The following is a 20,555-nucleotide window of genomic DNA, read 5'->3' on the forward strand; positions in this document are numbered from 1 at the left end:
ACACAACACACACACACCACACACACACACACACACACACACACACACACACACACACACACACACACACACACAAACATATCATGTCTGGTGATCAGTTAGGTAAGTTGCACAAGGGCCATTGTCATTTAATTGTATTAAATAAACAAAATAGACATTTCAAAAGTAATCAATTGACACGGTCTTGGTTCTTTTTCAGCGATTTGGGTTGTCCGAGACATCTACTGTGGATCACCACACAAACAAGATGTCTACCAGAAGAACAGCCATGAGGGGAACCTGTCTATCCTGACCATTCCCTCTCATTCTATGTCATGTCAAAGACACTATTCCCTCAAAAGTGTTTTAAATATCAATGTAAGTATTTACTGTAAACGTTCCTTGAAATGTGTCATTACACGTTTCAAATCCTACTCTCAACTCAGTGCTGCCGCTGTTCATCACTCCGAATGATGAACGTATCCATCATTAGAGAAAATGTGATCTCCTGAAAGATCACATTTAGCCGCGGAACAGTAAAAGTATTATTTTCTCATGGGGAATGCCAAGACAGCTGCGGAAGGAGAGCTCCAGCACTGAATCTGCATCCACTGGGAATGTGAGGAACTCTCACAGGACATCCAAGCTGAATCCCTTTCCACTGCTTTACGCTGGAATGCGTTGCAAAGTACTACAACAGAGAAAGTGTATAGTCAATCTACTTAACACTATAGCTTCATATCTATTTGTTGTTGCATTCTATGTTTCTTGGTGAAAAGGCCTAATATAACTGAATATGTCAGTGACAATTTTAGGTCTGCTTAAAAATATATTGTAGACATTATACAACTGCTTGAAAATCTTGTTTTGTAAGCATTCAAATATATCAAAATCAACTTTTTGTCTTAATCAATGACCAAGATGTGGATGTTTCATGGTTGCGTGGGGGGTTTAAAAAAAGGCTAAATGGGCCAACTTTGAGGACCTTTATCTCCTGAACGGATGGTCATTCAGGTCCAATATGCAAATTTCTACCATGGGCAAACATGCTTCATCCAGAGCCAGTTTTCCATATGTACACACTATGTATTTATGAAAGGTCCACTCAGTTATAGAATTATCCTAACTTCATGCATAGGCTTTTCAACATAAATTTGAGGTATGTGAAACAGACTGTAAAGCATGAATGCTATGTCACCTATTGGTACACTACAATGTGTGAATCTGAATATTCTCCAAGACAAGGACAATTAATTAAGTACACACACATAAACCACTTTATCACCAAACTTGTTGTGATGGTGTCTATAAACACGGTTTAGTCCGAAATAAGGCAAATGGTGTGAAAGATATTTTTTGGGGGCACAAAAATAAGCTAAAGTTTGAAAAGTAATCAGCATGTCTACATTAGTAAAACAATATTTTGGTGAAAAGAAGATTTACAAAACAACTTATTAACTAATAATGAACTGACTATAAACTACAAACAAAAAAATATATAAATCAAACACACCTTCCAAGTACCCTATTGTAAAGTGTTAATAGGAATGGGCAATTGCAGGAAGATATAGCTCGTATTATAGCCATATGTTGTTGTCATGTGTGTAGTTCCGTTTTGATGTCTTATTGCAAGGGCCCACTCTACTGTTGTCATGACAGTGTTTCCTGGAGGCAAAGTGCTAGAGTGCTGACCCAGGATTAAGAGAATGGTCTGAGGTTCTTAGGGTTAGTCTGATGAGGACTTACAGAAGCACCTTGGCTGAGACAGTGAAGACCCGGCCAGAACAAATCCAAATCATCTTTAGCTAGAAAACTAGTGGCAGATGTTGTTCTGGGCAGAATTCCAGAGAGAGATAGAAGAGAGAGGTTGGGAGAGAGGGGAAGGGGTTGGGAGATAGGGGAATAGGAGGAGAGAGACAGAGGGAGAGCTGAGAAGGAGAAAAGAGGGAGGGGTGAAAGGGGGAGAGAGAGAGGGAGAAAGTAAGAGTGAGCGAGGCAGAGACAGAGAGAGGGAAAAAGGTTTGGCATATTTCCAGAAAGGATAAGGAGGGTGGGAATGTGGGAGGAGGGAGAGAAGGAAAGATGGGTGTGGGGGAGAGGGAGAGGGAGAGGGGGGCATTTTTTGTTGGCAAGCCAAGATATAGTTGGTTCAACATTTATATAGAGTTTCTGACTGTCTGTGAATAAATCCCCTGCTACTTTTTTAAAGTGCTGACTGGTTTGTCAAGTCAGTGTAAAAGTTGGCACTGGGTGTGTGGCAATAAATGCCACAGAGAGGGCGATAGAACAGTACCACAAGTGTCTGAGTCCCACTCTGTAAACAGAGTCCCCTCTGTGTGTATTATGTACTTTCAGTAAATTGCCTGTCAAATAATTTAATGCCAAGTGTAATTGGGGTTATTATAGGCCATAGACTATGATTGATAAATATGACTTTATGGTACGGAATAATTTGGCTGGTATACATACGACTGTTACTTCAATGATCTGACAAAGACAGAGCCAGGCAGACAGCCACTTCGAGACACCATCACAAATCTGCTGCTCTCTGGCGACTGCCTCCCGTTATGGCATCTTGGTGAACTGCGTCTGACGACTGTGCGCTCTGTGAACAACTGTGCAGCTGTAGAAACAACCACACTGTCTGCACACAGGTAAGGAAACCTAGATAATTATATTATTTACTTGACCCAAATCCACTGTAATTACACCGTGTTTTTTCTTATTGCAATGCGGACTCGATTGCAATGCGCGTCAAATGAAACGTTTAAACAATAGCGTCGTAATTCTCAATCGGAATTGGTCTTGTCATTTATATTTTTCCATGAGGTGGGAGAGGTTGGGCCAGAGTAGCACGTATACAAATTGTGTTCATATTAAAATGTAATATTGTAACAGTGTACCCTAATATTGTGCCAAAAATCCAGGTTGCATAGACTTGTAGCCTATGCAAATGTATTGAATACAAATGCGCATTATTGTTATTGGTTTTACAGTGTTCATCATGCAACAATACACAAACATGTTTTTGTATCTGCCATTATTTATCGTTACACGCAATGTAAGACATGTCCTCGCGATAGGCTATTCTTAAATCACAATTTCTCAGTGTCATCGGTTGCACGGAAGAACAAGAATTTGTTGTCGCCATATGATTAAAAAACATTTTAACAAGGATAATCCATCAAATATTTATAATGTCATTATTATGAGGATAAAAGTGATTCGACATCATTTGATGCCATTTACACTCTTCAGGACAGCAAATTATTCCTGTAAGTTTTCTGGTCTGCTATTTGTATTGACTATTTCTATACCCCGGAACCGTCGGCTCCCTATTTGTAGGTAAACAGTGCGTTTTTTTCTGGATCTTTTGCATGTTCCTTACATCCGAGGCCCTACCAAAACATGGCATCGTTGTGAGTCAACAACGACAAGCTTGCCCGGATATTGTGCCTCAAATATCATGTTTTCTTTTCATCATTAGATATTTGCATAATTAGGGTTTATCAAATTGTAAAATGTTTTTTTCATGAGCGACTGAACAAAAGTGGTGGCTATTTTCCATAGCCTGCACTCAACAGAAAAGCCATACCCATTTCTAGTTGATTAATATTGTACCAATGGTATGCATTTACGCCCTTTCCTCCGTGTGCAGAGCAGTCAAACCTTTGAGAAGACATGCAGCCATTGCAGCAGTGTTGCTGGTCATCTGATTTTACACATATGGGTGATGGGTTTGTTTAGCGCAATAATCCGCTTGTGTTGGTCGAGGGGTCTAATCTATTGAAATGAGGCGTACACAAAATCCATGAGCGCATTATATTCGCCTTGAGTAGAATCTAGACAATGACAAGCCTATTGTATGCCAGCCTCCCTCTTGGAAGGAAAATACTTGAGGCAATCGATGACACGTGTCATCAATTGCTGTGGGTTTAATCAGCGGCTTGGTATGAAATGGTTAGAATGGATGTCAGTAGTAGCCAAGTCTCCATTTCATTTCACGGACACGCCTTTCCTCTCTTCTCCTGTCTCGGGGAGCTGCGGCGATGCAATGATGGAACAGCCTGATCGGGGAAAACCAACCGTTTGCGCTGGTGCATATTGCCTATATGCAATATGACAATAATGAGAATGAAATGTCAATTTATAAAATCGAGAAAGCATTAGGAAGACTTTAATCAAACGGATTGCATTCTGTAAAATAGATTGCATGGTCTGTAAATTGAATGAAAGCCATTGCAACATCGACATGTAAACTCATAGGCTACAGTAGCCTATAGGCACGCTTGCAAAAATATGAAACATAGTGGACGAATTTACATGTTTTTGGTCATGTGTGGAGGTGTTGATACACCCAGCTGCAAGTTTCTACAGCAGTATTGATCCACTGGCACTAATGGAATGTAGCCTACTGGCAGTTCTGGTATTTGCGTTTATATTTGCAGTGGAACCTGTGTTCCAATCCTCCACAAAGCTGACAGACAAATCCCTGATAAAGGTAATTGATTTGAACTTGAATACTTTAAGTTAATTACAGCAACCAATTAGAACGATTTTTCAAAACAGCTCTCACACCCAAATTGGGAGAGAGGCCAACCCAACAAATTCCTTCTTGTTGAAGCAACCATCCAAAAGTTCTCCAAAGGTTTATAGGCTAAAGCAGAAAATCAGCCAATTCAGGATATGAATTTAAATACAATTCATTAATCAAATAAATTGTCACAGTTTCCGCCAGTCACCTTATGAATTTGAAATAAAACAATTTTCAGTATTGATTTCTTTCCAGCTTTGAATTCAAATGGAATTGACTTGAACGCTGCAACCTGGTCTCAGAGCATTTTGTATTATTCTGGACATAAACCAAGACACTCCATTTAGTACCATATGTTACATTTCGTATGGTATGTATTCATTAGTGGATGTCCATCACCCATTTTGTATGATATGTTATGATTTACAATTCAAATTATATGTTAAGAATTAGCAAAAAAAAGTAAGTAGTTTAAAATTAGCTAATTAGATAAAATCCTAAAGTTGTTCGTGATGCGATTCAAACTCGCAACCTTTGGGTATCTAGACCTTTGCGTTATACGTCAACCCATCTACCCCGAAGAACCACCCTACTTTCTTGTTAGCCTTATGTGCCATCTGTCTTATGTAACCATACCAAATGTAACATAGCATACTAATTTTATCATCAAGGATTTACATATATTATGTTATGTCTATTCTATGAGACCAGGTTGGAACCCAAATGGTGTAGGGGTGATCAGGATCAATTCAAGAGTTTCAGGTGGCGACAGACTGTCTAGAATAGCCTATAGTAGGCCTACTAATTAAAAATATTCCTTTCAACTCAGAGAGCATGGGCTCCTGAGTTCTGCAAAAATATAGAATTAGAGTTGGATAAATGTAGAAAAGACGGACAGAGACTTGCTAGCTACGTTAGCTAGCTAGCAGGGATTCTCTACAAGGAATCTGCCTCCCGAAAAAAGCTTCTCCCACTTACTCCCATTGCCTGCTGCACTGCTGCTTGGATTCCACCTGGCGATCTGTTCACTGTCTGCCCTGGCCTGTCTCCCCCTGTCTGGTATAGGTACCCCCGCTACACTACCCCCTCTCTCCCCAGCTTTCGCTCGTCCCCAGCACACATGCACTGTTGGGGCGAGTGACTCTGAACTTACAATGGCTAGCCACAAGTTGTTATGTTTTTCGCTTGTGTTTTATGCTATTTGCCTCATGACTCCTGCATGCTTTGTTGACTATGAACTTGCTTGTTGACCCAACAGTGGGACAGTCTATGTTTGCTCCCACGCTCTGGACTCTGACTCTCTATTGGTTACACGGACTCTTGGAGTCCCGTCCTATTCTAACCACCTCTCGCCAGCTTTGTATTCATGCTACCTGATGAAATTGCTGTACAATATGATATTGTTGCCATCTAATGCACATTCAAATGTTATAAGTCAACACTGCAGAGCTCTCCCTGTCCTCTGCCATGCCCTGATTGTATTACTGCTGATTATATCTGGAAATGTGCATGTACACCCTGGCCCATCTACTGTTGCTAGCCCCAATTCTGATTTGTGCTCTGATATCTGCTTCACTGATTTCTGCTCTCGTAAAAACCAGTTTTTTCTCCACGTTAACACGAGAAGCTTATTACCTAAAATGGATCAATTGAAAGTGTGGGTTCACAGCCCCAATCCAGATGTGTTGGTCGTTACTGAGACATGGTTATGAACGAGTGTTTTGAACACTGATATTGACCTTTCTGGTTATAACCTTTTTTGGCAAGACAGATCTTCCAAAGGTGGTGGAGTGGCTATCTTTACCAAGGAACACCTTCAGTGCTCGGTTGTCTCCACCAAGTCTGTCCCCAAACAATTTGATTTGCTGGTTTTACACATTAAACTTTCAAATAACTCTTTGTTGACTGTTGCTGGGTGTTATCGGCCACCATCAGCACCGGCCTGTACCCTAAATGCCCTAAGCTATTTCCTGGCCTCTTACACTAAGTCTGAATTTGTCCTCCTAGGTGACCTAAACTGGGACATGCTTAAACCACCTGACCAAGTCCTAAAGCAATGGGACTCCCTAAATCTTTGTCCGATTATTACCAATCCCACAAGGTATGACTCCAAACACCCAGAAAAGGCTACTCTCCTTGATGTTATCCTTACAAATAATCCTGATAGCTATCAGTCTGGTGTTCTCTCTAATGACCACTGTTTCATAGCCTGTGTTCGTAATGGCTGCTAGCGACTTGAACGTGCTGCAAAAAACACTCAAACAGGACCGTTTTATGTCCATCTCTTGGAGATAAAACTCAATCATGGACTCTCTTACTGACAGTTGTGGCTGTTTTGCGTCATGTATTGTTGTCTCTATCTTCTTGCCCTTTGTGCTGTTGTTTGTTCCCAATAATGTTTGTACCATTTTTGTGCTGCTACCATGTTGTGCTGCTGCCATGTTGTGTTGCAACCATGTTGTTGTCATGTTGTGTTGCTACCATCCTGTGTTGTCATGTGTTGCTGCCATGCTATGTTGTTGTCTTAGGTCTCTCTTTATGTAGTGTTGTGGTGTCTCTCTTCTCGTGATGTGCGTTTTGTCCTTTAATTTTAAATCCCAGCCCCCGTCCCCGCAGGACGCCTTTTGCCTTCTGGTAGGCAGTCATTGTAAGAATTTGTTCTTAACTGACTTGCCTAGTTAAATAACGGTTCAATAAAAAAAAGCAATCAATGAAGCAGTTTGTTCCTCATCAAATGGATTTATTCCAGCAGATATTCCAGTTGAGGCACTGTCTCGCATTTGGGGGGGGGCACTATTTAAAAGGTACTATTAAAAATGACTTTGTCCTAGACTACTAGGTCCTCAGACAATTATAGAATCTAGCATAAGAAATCCAAATTAGGTCTTTCTTGAAAAGGATTGTATTGGATTGTTAAAGGGAGGATTAAAGTCATACTGGGCTTTTAACTGCGTTCTTGTACATGGTTAATTGGCACCATGCTGATGGAAGACGTTGGCTCATTGCACCACTAGTCTTCATTAAAGTGGCAGAAAGGGGGGTGGGTGTGTGTGGCAGATCGTACTGTAGCTGCAGACACTGTGTACATATTGGAATATGTAGCAGCTGCAGCGTCTGAGGCCATCACAGTTCACGTTCTATCACGACAGTATCAGAATTCCAGATATCCTGAATTCAAGCGCCGAAGGAAAATGGTAAGCTTCAATCAAATTACAGACAAAAAAAACTAGTAACACTTCCTATGACTGTAAATGAATGAATACTAATTATTAGCACCTCTGTTCTGCATTTTATGAATGCCTTATGCATTGTTCATAAGACCTTATATATGTGCCTTTAATGCAATGTGTTTATAGGAAGTGCTACCAAATTGTTGGTAAAAAAAAAAGAAGACATTTCCCAATCCTGATTTAAACGCAGAGGCAGGATCTTAGCCTTGAGTCATGAAGCCAAAGACATGAAAAAAATATCCCACCACTGTGAGAAGTATGCCCGCAGTTTCTAAGCCAACGTGTGTTTGCGGACGATGACGTGCTGCCATCCTGTGCTGCGTGAGCCATACTCATTACGCAGGCTGTGCCGCAAGCTGTTCCACTAGCTTCCAGCAGTATGATGCGAAAAATGAGGCTCACTTTAACGGTTATCCTTAGCCACTTGGTAGGCGTAGGCCTGTTTTAAAGGTAGAGTTCAGTGTTGTTTCTATGGTACTACTTCCTGCCTGAGGATGGAGACTAGGAGTATACAGAGGGAGTCATGGTGAAAGTAGGTCAGAGATACAGAAGCAGTCAGGCATGAGGGCAGCTAGCTAGCTCACGCAGCAATAGTGAGCATGCCATCAGATACTCTCACTGCATCGGCAAACCTTTTGTTTTTGTATCGCAATCAATTGAACTGGCTAAAAAATAAATTTCCCGTTTGTATTACAGACTGTATGTGGTTTGATTGTTTTTACAGTTTATTATTGATTCTCTGTCATCTTTGGTGTTGAAGGAAACCTTTTTTCATGATTTTACTGAGTCATTAAAACAGCTGCTTTGATGAACCGAGTCATTTTGCTTGGCATAAACCCTTCAGGGGTTTTAATACAACTTTGTGTATTTTCTTTGTAGTAAATCCTTAGTTTGACAAAAAGAACTGCAGCAAAAWCTCCCATTTAATTTAATCTCAACCTTGGCCTTGGCATTTAGAGTCTTCCTCAGAAAACAAGTGGTTCTATAGGTCAAGAAGAGCTCTCTGTTGGTTCACAGTAATAATGTCAGTAATTTCTTTGGGTACGTCTTGGTTCTCCCAGAGCTATGTCAATATCTTTGTTGATCATGCTCTTTCTGTCGCCGTCTATGCTGGGTTTGCTTTAGAACCAGGGCCTATTTGCCAATATCCCATTTTCACACGCTCCACGTGGGATCGGTTGCAAGTCACAGCCAACCTTTCTGTGCCTTCGTGAAATTCCAACACGGAATAAAGTCCTCGTTTTATTTAGCAGTTGAAATTGAAGCCAGTGAAGATTGAATTCTGTTGCAAGAGACTGGTCCTAAATAACATTTATTTTAGTGCCAACAGCAATTCGTTAGAACTCACTGGGCACACACTGGTTGAATCAACGTTGTTTCCACGCCATTTCAATGAAATTACGTTGAACCAACGTGGAATAGACCTTGAATTGACGTCTGTGCCCAGTGGGAATCTCTCTGTTGAATTCAGCTCCCTCTACCGCAAAATACGACCTGGTGAAGTGTCTTTGTGTGTTGTTTCTCAAATGTTTTGTTTTTTGAGAGGGGTGGATTCTCAAAGCAGGATCAGATTAAATTTACACTGTGTTTTCTACATGGGCACAAAATAATAACATGGGGAAAATTTGCTGTTGCCAACCTGGGGACTGAAGCATAGAAGCATAGCATAAAATAGATATGCTGGTTATCAGATAAGGGATCTAGTGCTTTTCGACCTTGGGTTTGCCTCTGTTAGTTCTCCTAATCCTCAAAGCTCCCGGACATGGAGCGTCAACTTTCTCTGAGCGATTGTTTTCTTTGGCATGCAGCCCGCTTGTTGTTTGACTTCTGTTTTGTGTAAATCCACAATGGGAGTGTTGTGAGGGAGTTGTGTCAAGTATTGAGAGTAACTGTATAAGTGAATGTTCATGCCCTTGTGGTAGAATATACAGGTAACTGCCAAAATAATGGAAACAATTGAGTAAATGAGGGATACAAAGTATATTGYAAGCAGGTGCTTCCACACAAGTATGGTTCCTGAGTTAATTAAGCAATTAGCATCCCATCATATTTAAGGTCATGTATAAAAATGCTGGGCAGGCCATTATTTATGCAACCATGGCTATGCCCCCATAGGATGACAATGCCCCCATCCACAGGGCACGAATGGTCACTGAATGGTTTAATGAGCATGAAAACAATGTAAACCATATGCAATGTCCATCTCAGTCACCAGATGTCAACCCAATTGAACACGTATGGTAGATTCTGGAGTGGCGCCTGAGACAGCAGCGGTGTTCGAATACTCATACTAACGTCACTAACCATACTATTTGTGACATATTTTGAGGATGTCGTATGCTTATTGGTCATAGTGTGGATATAGTTAGTATGCCAAAAGTTCCCGGATGTCGTACTACATTCGCCAAAATACGAAGTATACAAAAGCAGTGGACACTATTTCCGTGATTTTAGGGCCCATAATGCAATTCTTCAGAAAATGGGCTTCCCCACATTTTCAGATTTGAAGAAAATGGCGGAAAATATGCAGCCGAAGTACGACGAGAGCGAATACAAATTCATTGCTTTAGCTAATTATGACATATATTAAGAACATATTTAGCAATGTAATAAGGTAATGACTTTTCAAATAAGTTACGTTACATGTTATGTTGGCTGACAATTTGTTAGCTACGCTAGCCTTACAAACCACATAGCATATTATTACAGCAGTTACTTGTATTTACCGGTTAGTTAGCTACTAATACATTGAACTTGCCAGTATATTAACTATATGCTCTCTAACTAACTACATTTATTGACTTGATTATTCACATCATTCTTAGCTTAGCTAAGTGGTATAGTCGTTGTGCGTTCTCAATGGACATTGTTAATGAAGTCATAGGATGTCTAGCTAGTAATTTGTTATGCTAACAAGCTAGCAACAGCATCAAATTCCGGGAGACATTCGAAGCGCTAGTACACTGACCTGAAAGGATACTGTTCGTTTACAGTATACTAAAATGAACTAATATTATATAGTATGTAGTATATACTCATTAAGTATGCAGTATACAGTATGTTAATATGGGTATTCGAACATAGCTAGCATTTTCCACCACCATCAACAAAACACCAAATGATGGAATTTCTTGTGGAAGATTGGTGTCGGATTCCTCCAATAGAGTTCCAGACACTTGTAGAATCTATACCAAGGTGCACTGAAGCTGTTCTGTTTCGTGGTGGCCCAACGCCCTATTAAGACACTTTCTGTTGGTGGTTACCTGTATGTGGCGATGCAGCAAAAAAATCATATCATAAATGACAATTTAACTATTTAAACATTATTTTTCTTACTTTTTAGTTATACTTTTTATTGCCTCACACCCATCACTTTACTTATACATGTACATATTTCAATACATATTTCATTAATAATTCAGTTGCACATTGCCACACATACTAACGAGATCACTGTCCAGCAGGGACTTTTGCACCCCAGTTAAGGTTTCCTAATCTGGGGTGCTCTGAGGGCTTGATTCCCAGGTCTGGTGACTTCTCATTTGTGCTATATATGAGGACCAGGATTGTGTTTGTTTAAACAGTCAAGGACAGAAGATATGCTGGTGCACCCAGTGAAGGTCAGGTTTTCAGGCCAAGCAACCCACACCAACCCAGTATCACATATTATTGTGAAATAGACACAAATTACTTATTRGAAATTCGTGATGTGTATTAGATGGTTTTTATCATAACGCATTTGTGTACATTACACAAATTCCAATTTGTTGTGTCTAATGTTAGCTAGGCTAGCTAGGTGGCTCACGTTAGCTAGGCTACGGGTTAAGGTTAGGGTTGGGGGTTAAGGTTTAGGGGTTATAGTTAGCTAAAATGCTACAGGTCGTAGAAACAAGTCAAATGATGTATGCAATCCATATTTAGTATGTGTTTAACATTAATCATCAATAAGGATCCAACCGGAGAATTTCATTGTCTGAAGAAAGAGCATTGGAACGAGAGCARTCTCTCTCGCTCGCGCGKAAAATGGGACTGAGAATTTCTGAAGACCACTCAGTAAAATAGCTCCTATGAGCCCCTCCTTTATAGTAGAATCATATAACCAAAATCTAAAGACGGTGACATCTYGTGGAAGCCCTAGGAAGTGTTTGCTCATCCATAACTATAATGGGTATCATTTGGCACTGTTTTGAAAATCGAGTTCTCACTTCCTGTTTGGAAATCTTCTCAGGTTTTTGTCAAAAGAGTTTTTTGCCAAAAGAGTTCTGTTATACTTACAGACATAATTCAAACAGTTTTAGAACCTTCGGAGTGTTTTCTATACAATAGTAATATTAATATGCATGTATTACCTTCTGGGGCAGAGTAGGAGGAAATTCTGTTTGGGCACGCAATTTGTTCAAAGTGGAAACGCTGCCCCCTGTCCCGATGAAGTTTTAAGTAACCTACTGTCTTTATCTGTGATTGAAATGCACTGTCTAAAAAATCATATACTGCACACTAAAAAAAAATATTCGTGTGCCTGTCACTAATTTCCAATAAGCAATTTGTGTCTATTTCACAATAGGCTGTGATAGTGTGTTGGCCCACACACAGTAGGTTATATTGGGAAGAAGGGTACCCCATCTAGGCCTTAACTCTGGTGAATATGCTCTCACTGCCATTATCACTCAAACTAAAGATTTTAAGATTTCAGCAGATAATGTCCATGCATGTTGTTTGTTGTGTCCTCGTGCATATTACTCCAGAAATCAATGTATACAAAAGGAACAATTAGAATTCGGGTTTACAGGCAACAGTGGTTTTAAACAATGGGGTCTAATTAAGTGATAATGCCAGAGAAGCCGGTGTTTGGAGGATTTATTGGCATGGGTGTTGTCTCGGGCCGGAAAACCTTGCCAATATATCCTTCAAACACCGGCTTCGAGGGCATTATCACTTTTATACAGTGGGTTACCAACATATTCAAATAATGATTAAAATAGTTTCATTAAAAGATTTATTTTGATTAATTTATTCATACTGTTTCATCCTTCCACGAGATAGTCCTGACACAAATCTAGGGTTGCCACCCAAGCCCCCTCTCCCCCTCTCTCGGCGCCAGGCAGCCCATTATTACACACACCTGTCCCCATCATTACGCACATCAGCCCTCATTGGACTCACCTGGACTCCTTCATGTTTTGATTGCCTTCCCTATATCTGTCTGCTCCTTTGTTTCAACCCCGTATCAGCATTATTGTCATTTTGTTTTCCCCTGTCCAGACAGGGGAAAACAAAATGTGTCCCCTGTCCGTGTTCTGTTTCATGTCCGTTGTCCCATTAAATGTTCACTCCCTGTACTTGCTTCTCGTCTCCCAGCGTCGGTCCTTACACAAACTGAAGCTGGAAAGACTGCATACTAGCTGCATTTAGTTTTTCATTTAGCCTGTTTTCAATTTTTTTGTATATGTCCATAAAACTTATGCTGATTCATGATTTTGAACTGTCTGAGAAGAACTGCCTGCCTGAGTGTGTCATCCCGACTCCCGAACCCTACACGTTCATCACCCCTCTTCAAAGGGGGTGACACTCTAGACCCAAACTGCTACAGACCTATATCTATCCTACCCTGTCTTTCTAAGGTCTTRGAAAGCCAAGTTAACAAATAGATTACCGACCATTTAGAATCCCACCGTACCTTCCCCGCTATGCAGTCTGGTTTCAGAGCTGGTGCACCTTAGCCACGCTCAAGGTCCTAAAGCCAAGGCTTTCGACTCTGTCAATCACCACATTCTTATTGGCAGACTCGACAGCCTTAGTTTCTCAAATGATTGCCTCGCCTGGTTTACCAACTACTTCTCTGATAGAGTTCAGTGTGTCAAATCGGAGGGCCTGTTGTCCGGACCTCTGGCAGTGTCTATGGGGGTGCCACAGGGTTCAATTCTCGGGCCAACTCTCTTCTCTGTATACATCAATGATGTCGCTCTTGCTGCTAGTGATTCTCTGACCCACCTCTACGCAGACGACACCATTCTGTATACTTCTGGCCCCTCTTTGGACACTGTGTTAACTAACCTCCAGACGAGCTTCAATGCCATACAACTCTCCTTCCGTGGCCTCCAACTGCTCTTAAACGCATGTAAAACTAAATGCATGCTATTCAATCGATCACTGCCCGCACCTYCCTGCCCGTCCAGCATCACTACTCTGGACGGCTCTGACTTAGAATACGTGGACAACTACAAATACCTAGGTGTCTGGTTAGACTGTAAACTCTCCCTCCAGACTCACATTAAGCATCTCCAATCCAAAATTAAATCTAGAATCGGCTTTCTATATCGCAACAAAGCATCCTTCACTCATGCTGCCAAACATATCCTCGTAAAACTGACCATCCTACCGATCCTCGACTTCGGTGATGTCATCTATAAAATAGCCTCCAACGACTCTACTCAACCAATTGGATGCAGTCTATTCACAGTGCCATCCGTTTTGTCACCAAAGCCCCATACACTACCCACCACTGCGACCTGTACTTCTCGTTGGTTGGCCCTCGCTTCATACTCGTCGCCAAACCCACTGGCTACAGGTTATCTACAAGTCTCTGCTAGGTAAAGCCCCGCCTTATCTCAGCTCATTGGTCACCTAGCAGCACCCTCCTGTAGCACGCGCTCCAGCAGGTATATCTCTCTGGTCACCCCCCAAGCGCAATTCCTCCTTTGGTCGTCTTTTCTTCCAGTTCTCTGCTGCCAATGACTGGAACGAACTGCAAAAATCTCTGAAGCTGGAGACTCATCTCCCTCACTAGCTTTAAGCACCAGCTGTCAGAGCAGCTCACAGATCACTGCACCTGTACTAGCCCATCTATAAACAGCCCATCATCTACCTACCTCATCCCCATACTGTATTTATTTATTTATCTTGCTCCTTTGCACCCCAGTATCTCTACTTGCACATTTATCTTCTGCACATCTACCATTCCAGTGTTTAATTGCTATATTTTAATTACTTCGCCACCATGGCCTATTTTTTGCCTTAACTCCCTTATCTTACCTCATTTGCACTCACTGTATATAGACTTTTTGTTTTCTTTGTTTCACTGTATTTATGACTGTATGTTTTGTTTATTCCATGTGTAACTCTGTGTTGTTGTATGTGTCGAATTGCTATGCTTTATCTTGGCCAGGTCGCAGTTGCAAATGAGAACTTGTTTCAACTAGCCTACCTGGTTAAATAAGTTGAAATCAATTTTTTTTTAACAAAAAACAATAGGACCGCTGGGGATCGAATTTCAATATTGAAACAATGTTGCAAATGCCAGAGAGAGAGACACAGTTTTATACACTGCTCAAAAAAAATAAAGGGAACACTAAAATAACACATCCTAGATCTGAATGAATGAAATATTCTTATTAAATACTTTTTTCTTTACATAGTTGAATGTGCTGACAACAAAATCACACAAAATGATCAATGTAAATCAAATTTATCAACCCATGGAGGTCTGGATTTGGAGTCACACTCAAAAAAAGTGGAAAACCACACTACAGGCTGATCCAACTTTGATGTAATGTCCTTAAACAAGTCAAAATGAGGCTCAGTAGTGTGTATGCCTCCACGTGCCTGTATGACCTCCTACAATGCCTGGGCATGCTCCTGATGAGGTGGCGGTGGTTTGAGGGATCTCCTCCAGACCTGGACTAAAGCATCGCAACTCCTGGACAGTCTGTGGTGCAACGTGGCTTGGTGGATGGAGCAAAATATGAAGTCCCAGATGTGCTCAATTGGATTCAGGTCTGGGGAACGGGCGGGCCAGTCCAAGCATCAATGCCTTCCTCTTGCAGGAACTGCTGACACACTCCAGCCACATGAGGTCTCTAGCATTGTCTTGCATTAGGAGGAACCCAGGGCCAAACCGCACCAGCATATGTGGTCTCACAAGGGTCTGAGGATCTCATCTCGTACCTAATGGCAGTCAGGCTACCTCTGGCGAGCACATGGAGGCTGTGCGGCCCCCCAAAGAAATGCCACCCCACACCATGACTGACCCACCGCCAAACCGGTCATGCTGGAGGATGTTGCAGGCAGCAAATGTTTCTCCACGGCGTCTCCAGACTCTGTCACATGTGCTCAGTGTGACCTGCTTTCATCTGTGAAGAGCACAGGGCGGTGGCGAATTTGCCAATCTTGGTTTTCTCTGGCAATGCCAAACGTCCTGCACGGTGTTGGGATGTAAGCACAACCCCCACCTGTGGACGTCGGGCCCTCATACCACCCTCATGGAGTCTGTTTCTGACCGTTTGAGCAGACACATGCACATTTGTGACCTGCTGGAGGTCATTTTGCAGGGCTCTGGCAGTGCTCCTCCTGCTCCTCCTTGCACAAAGGCGGAGGTAGCGGTCCTGCTGCTGMGTTGTTGCCCTCCTACGGCCTCCTCCACGTCTCCTGYTGTACTYGCCTGTCTCCTGGTAGCGCCTCCATGCTCTGGACACTACGCTGACAGACACAGCAAACCTTCTTGCCAAAGCTCGCATTGATGTGCCATCCTGGATGAGCTGCACTACCTGAGCCACTTGTGTGGGTTGTAGACTCCGTCTCATGCTACCACTAGAGTGAAAGCACCGTCAGCATTCAAAAGTGACCAAAACATCAGCCAGGAAGCATAGGAACTGAGAAGTGGTCTGTGGTCACCACCTGCAGAACCACTCCTTTATTGGGGGTGTCTTYCTAATTGCCTATAATTTCCACCTTTTGTCTATTCCATTTGCACAACAGCATGTGAAATGTGTTGTCAATCAGTGTTGCTTCCTAAGTGGACAGTTTGATTTCACAGAAGTGTGATTGACTTGGAGTTACATTGTGTTGTTTAAGTGTTCCCTTTATTTTTTTGAGCAGTGTACAAATCTCCGCTATTYAGTACCAATTGCTAGTATAAAATAAATGGGAGATAATGTCTAGATGCTTTTTACAGTGGAGKTCAAGTTTATATATTGTCTGACTGGGCTGATGTGACAACCAGTGGATTGCGCAGTGAGACGGAACAGAGTAAATAGGCATTTCAAGTCATAGCTTTAGCCGGGTGGTAAATTGTGGAATTGACACCAGCTGGAATGCGGTTTTAACCAATCAGTGTCCAGGATTAGACCCACCCGTTGTATAATTATCAATGATCCTCATAATTTTACCCCCAGCTATTTTGTGAATTCACATTCGCAATCGTGTTTAGTAATGACTTGACGCCGGAATTCAGATGTAAAAAAAAAAGAAGCTTTACAAGACAATAAATACGCTTTTATGGTCACTTACGTTTTATATTATGTGGTTCTTATGTGTGTGTGCACGTGCATGTGAGCTAGTGTGTGTGTGTGTGTTTGTTGTCAGGGTATCAAAAGGCTATGTGCGTGGTGTGTGAGAGAGAGAGGGAAAGATGAAAAAAGCAGATAGAAATAGAATAAACGCTGACGTAACCATAGGCTTTGATTTAATCTGAGACAGTATGTAATCCTCATTTTATGAGATTTGAAGCCGTTCACAGCTGTCTGATGGAGCGAGCATGTCCTCACACACTGGTCTCTAACTCCTTGATGGTTGATACACGTCTTAATGACATATTTCTAAAGATGTTACTGGAAATCAATAATAAAGAAATAAATTGGCTTAAACCTCAAGCTTGACAGTTGGTGTGGCTTTTCACTTCTGTTAGGTCACTGATAAGTATAAGCGCAGTTTCTGTCTGATTGAGTTTAAGTGAATCTTGAGGAGGAAAACTCAGAGGTAGTCTCTGGTTGTTTAGGAAGTGCGAGTTATCACAGTTAGGACACAACGCACATGGGCACAGGGGACTATTTTCGTCTTGTAACTCTACACCAGGTACCCATGTTAAGAATATAAATAACCTGATTTTCTTAGGCGCAGTGTCTGTTTACATTGAGCCGCTGCTGGCTGACTGGCTTATGTCAGGCGGAAGAGACTCTTCAACTTTCAAAGGTTGTTCATTGAATTACTTGGCAAATTCTCAGGACCAGGTACTGGCAAGTTCCTTTGCATCCTTGATTATCTCTATTGGATTCCGATAGTCACCTGTATCTCTCAGAAGAATAGGCTCTCCAATGCAACACAATTTGACTTGATCCACCTTGAGTGAAATTGACATGCTCTGGTGAGCTCAATAGCGGAGGTTCTTAAAAGTGGATAGCGCTAAAACAATGACGTCATATCTGAATTCCGATATTTTTATGTGCCTTTGCCACTGGCAATTTTTTGGGGTAACATCTATTTGGCACTTTCTTCTGCTCCTCTTTTGTATAGCCTGAACCTGACTTGCTATGGATCAACACCAGGACTATATGAACAACGCCCCTAACACCTACAGCTACAACTCCGGGGACACCATGAGCGCTTCCTTAGCCGGCATGACCATCAACGACCTGCATCACCAGGAGAACGGGGTCCAGCTGGGGCARAGGAGCCCAGGGGATGGCCCCATGAAAGGTCAGCTATTATATCTATCTATCAGCCTGTAAAATAGGCTGCTAAACTAGCACAGAGCGTCAAAGCACACGCTTGCTCAATTAACCTCCAGATAGAAACAGAGGGATGTTTTATTGAGGGTATTGCTACTGCGGGGCCCAAAATAGCCTTAGAGGATGGGTGTGTAAAGGAGCTTGAAGGGTAAAAGAAAAAAGAATGTCTTCATTAAAACTGCACGAGCCAGAAAAGTGTGATCAGGGGTTACTTATTGTAGTCAGGAAGAACACAACAAATGACTTAATTTACACAGTTTATTTTTTATAGCTTTATATAAGCAAATGGATTGGATCTGTGTGGGCGGAGTGGGCAGAGGGTAGCTTTGTAGTCAACAAGCATTATGCTAGCCACAAAAACGTGTTCAAGACTGCCAAATCTAGATGAATGTCTTGAATGATGGCCTTTTTTTCTCTCTAAAGTCACATGCCATTTCTTAGTCAAAATTCTCTGCAATGAGCGGGCCAAGAGGCTGAGGCTTTCTGATTGTTCTATTTTTTAAATCCCTTTACATAAAGCAAACAAAGCATGCTTGACTGGGCCTTCAGTCCCCAGATTGCAGCTGCACTCTCCCGCTCTCCCGCTCTCCCACTTTGCAATACAGGGATCTGGGTCAGGGCCTCAGAATGCTCCCTGCCCCTCCGTCCACCACCACTGTTACCAATTCATTCTTGTAAACAATCAAGCTTTCAGGACAGTACATAGATCCTTAACCTTTTGTAAAGGCACATTATTAATCAAATGGGCAGTCAATGGAAGGCTAAGACTAGGGAAGGAATGAGGAAATACAGTACAGTGGGGAAAGCCTTGGCTACAGGGAGGTTTGCCCCATGCCGTTTATGGCATATTGCAGTGCCTTCAGAAAGTAATCTTACAAAGTATGGATTTAATTGTAATTTTTTTGTCAACGATCTACACAAAATACTTTAATGTCAAAGTCGAAGACAAATTGTAATATTGGTAAAAAAAAGAAAAGAAAAACACTAATATACTGTATCTTGATTAGATACGTATTCAACCCCCTGAGTCAATACATGTTAGAATCAATTTTGGCAGAGATTAGAGCTGTGAGTCTTTCTGGGTAAGTCTCTAAGAGCTTTGCACACCAGTATAGTACAATATTTGCACATTATTATTTTAAAAATTCTTCAAGCTCTGTTGGTTGTTGATCATTTGTAGACAGCCATTTTCTCGTTTTGTTATAGACTTTCAAGCCGATTTAAGTCAAAACTGTAACTAGGCTACTCAGGAACATTCAATGTTGTCTTGGTAAGCAACTCCAGTGTATATTTGGCCTTGAGGTTTAGGTTAATACCCTGCTTGTTTTGGAATATTTTTTATTCTGTACAGGCTCCCTTTTTTTCCCATACACAGGCTTCCTTTTTTTAACCAATCTACCAATAGGTGTCCTTTGTGAGGCATTGGAAAACCTACCTGATCTTTGTGGTTGAATCTGTTTGAAATTCCCTGCTCGACTGAGGGACCTTCCAGATAATTGTACGTGTGGGGTACAGAGAGTCAATCAAAAACCATGTTAAACACTATTGTCGCACACAGAGCAAGTCCATGCAACTTATTATGTGATTTGTTAAGCTCATTTTTACTCCTAAACTTATTTATGCATGCCATAACAAAGGGGTTGAATACTTATTGACTCAAAACATTTCAGCTTTTCATTTTTATTTAATTTATWAAAAAAAATTWAAACATAATTCCACTTTGACATTATGGAGTATTGTGTTTAGGCCAGTGACAAAAAAAATCAAAATGTAATACATTTTAAATTCAGGCTGTAACACAACAAAATGTGGAAAAGATCAATTAGTGTGAATACTTTCTGAAGGCACTTTATCTAGAGAGGAGAGAAGAGCACAGTAGCTGTACTGGCAGACTACAGTCAGGGTCGCCAACCTTTCACAATGGGGTTGCTGTTGTGTTGCAACGAATGCAACAACAATGATGATAACCTTCTCTTTTTATTCCTACTGTGCCCCCAAAATGGCTGCTCTGCCCAAGTAGTACGTAGTCTAGCTTTCCCCAGTTTACAGCCCTCGCTAGTGCACTCGTTCTCCCCCTTCGCCCTTCCCCTTACCACTCGGACGAGCAGGAAGCTACATCGGTCCGAGTCAGGTTCCTACACAGAGCTTAACAGTACTTGCACCGACTGTACGGCACATAGTGAGTACACTCTACTAACTAGTAGTTACGGGAGACCACTGTGATTTGTTCGTAGTCATCTAGTGTAGATACTAAATATTGACTTCCCAARGGAGTCAAGCGTGTTTTGTGTAGTTTAGTGGTAGATGAGA

At 41.6% G+C, this 20,555-nt stretch overlaps 1 protein-coding gene across 16 annotated transcripts in view; it reads left to right on the forward strand.

Moving 5' to 3' along the window:
* Positions 1-2,512: 2,512 nt before the first annotated feature.
* mapta (microtubule-associated protein tau a) overlaps positions 2,513-20,555 on the forward strand; it is a 47,599-nt gene continuing 29,556 nt past the window's right edge. For 12 of the 16 annotated variants that reach the window (XM_024007477.2, XM_024007485.1, XM_024007486.1 and 9 more), the window contains exons 1-2: positions 2,532-2,633; positions 18,031-18,213. In XM_024007477.2, coding sequence (XP_023863245.1) covers positions 18,048-18,213 — 166 coding nt within the window. In that variant the 5' untranslated portion in view covers positions 2,532-2,633; positions 18,031-18,047. Of the gene's footprint in view, positions 2,634-7,627; positions 7,708-17,653; positions 17,882-18,030; positions 18,214-20,555 lie in introns of those variants that run through there. The other 4 variants (XM_024007483.2, XM_024007480.1, XM_024007479.1 and 1 more) reach the window with 4 other exon arrangements.

The sequence above is a fragment of the Salvelinus sp. IW2-2015 genome, linkage group LG18 (assembly GCF_002910315.2).
Source record: "Salvelinus sp. IW2-2015 linkage group LG18, ASM291031v2, whole genome shotgun sequence".
In the NCBI taxonomy this organism is placed as follows: domain Eukaryota; kingdom Metazoa; phylum Chordata; class Actinopteri; order Salmoniformes; family Salmonidae; genus Salvelinus; species Salvelinus sp. IW2-2015.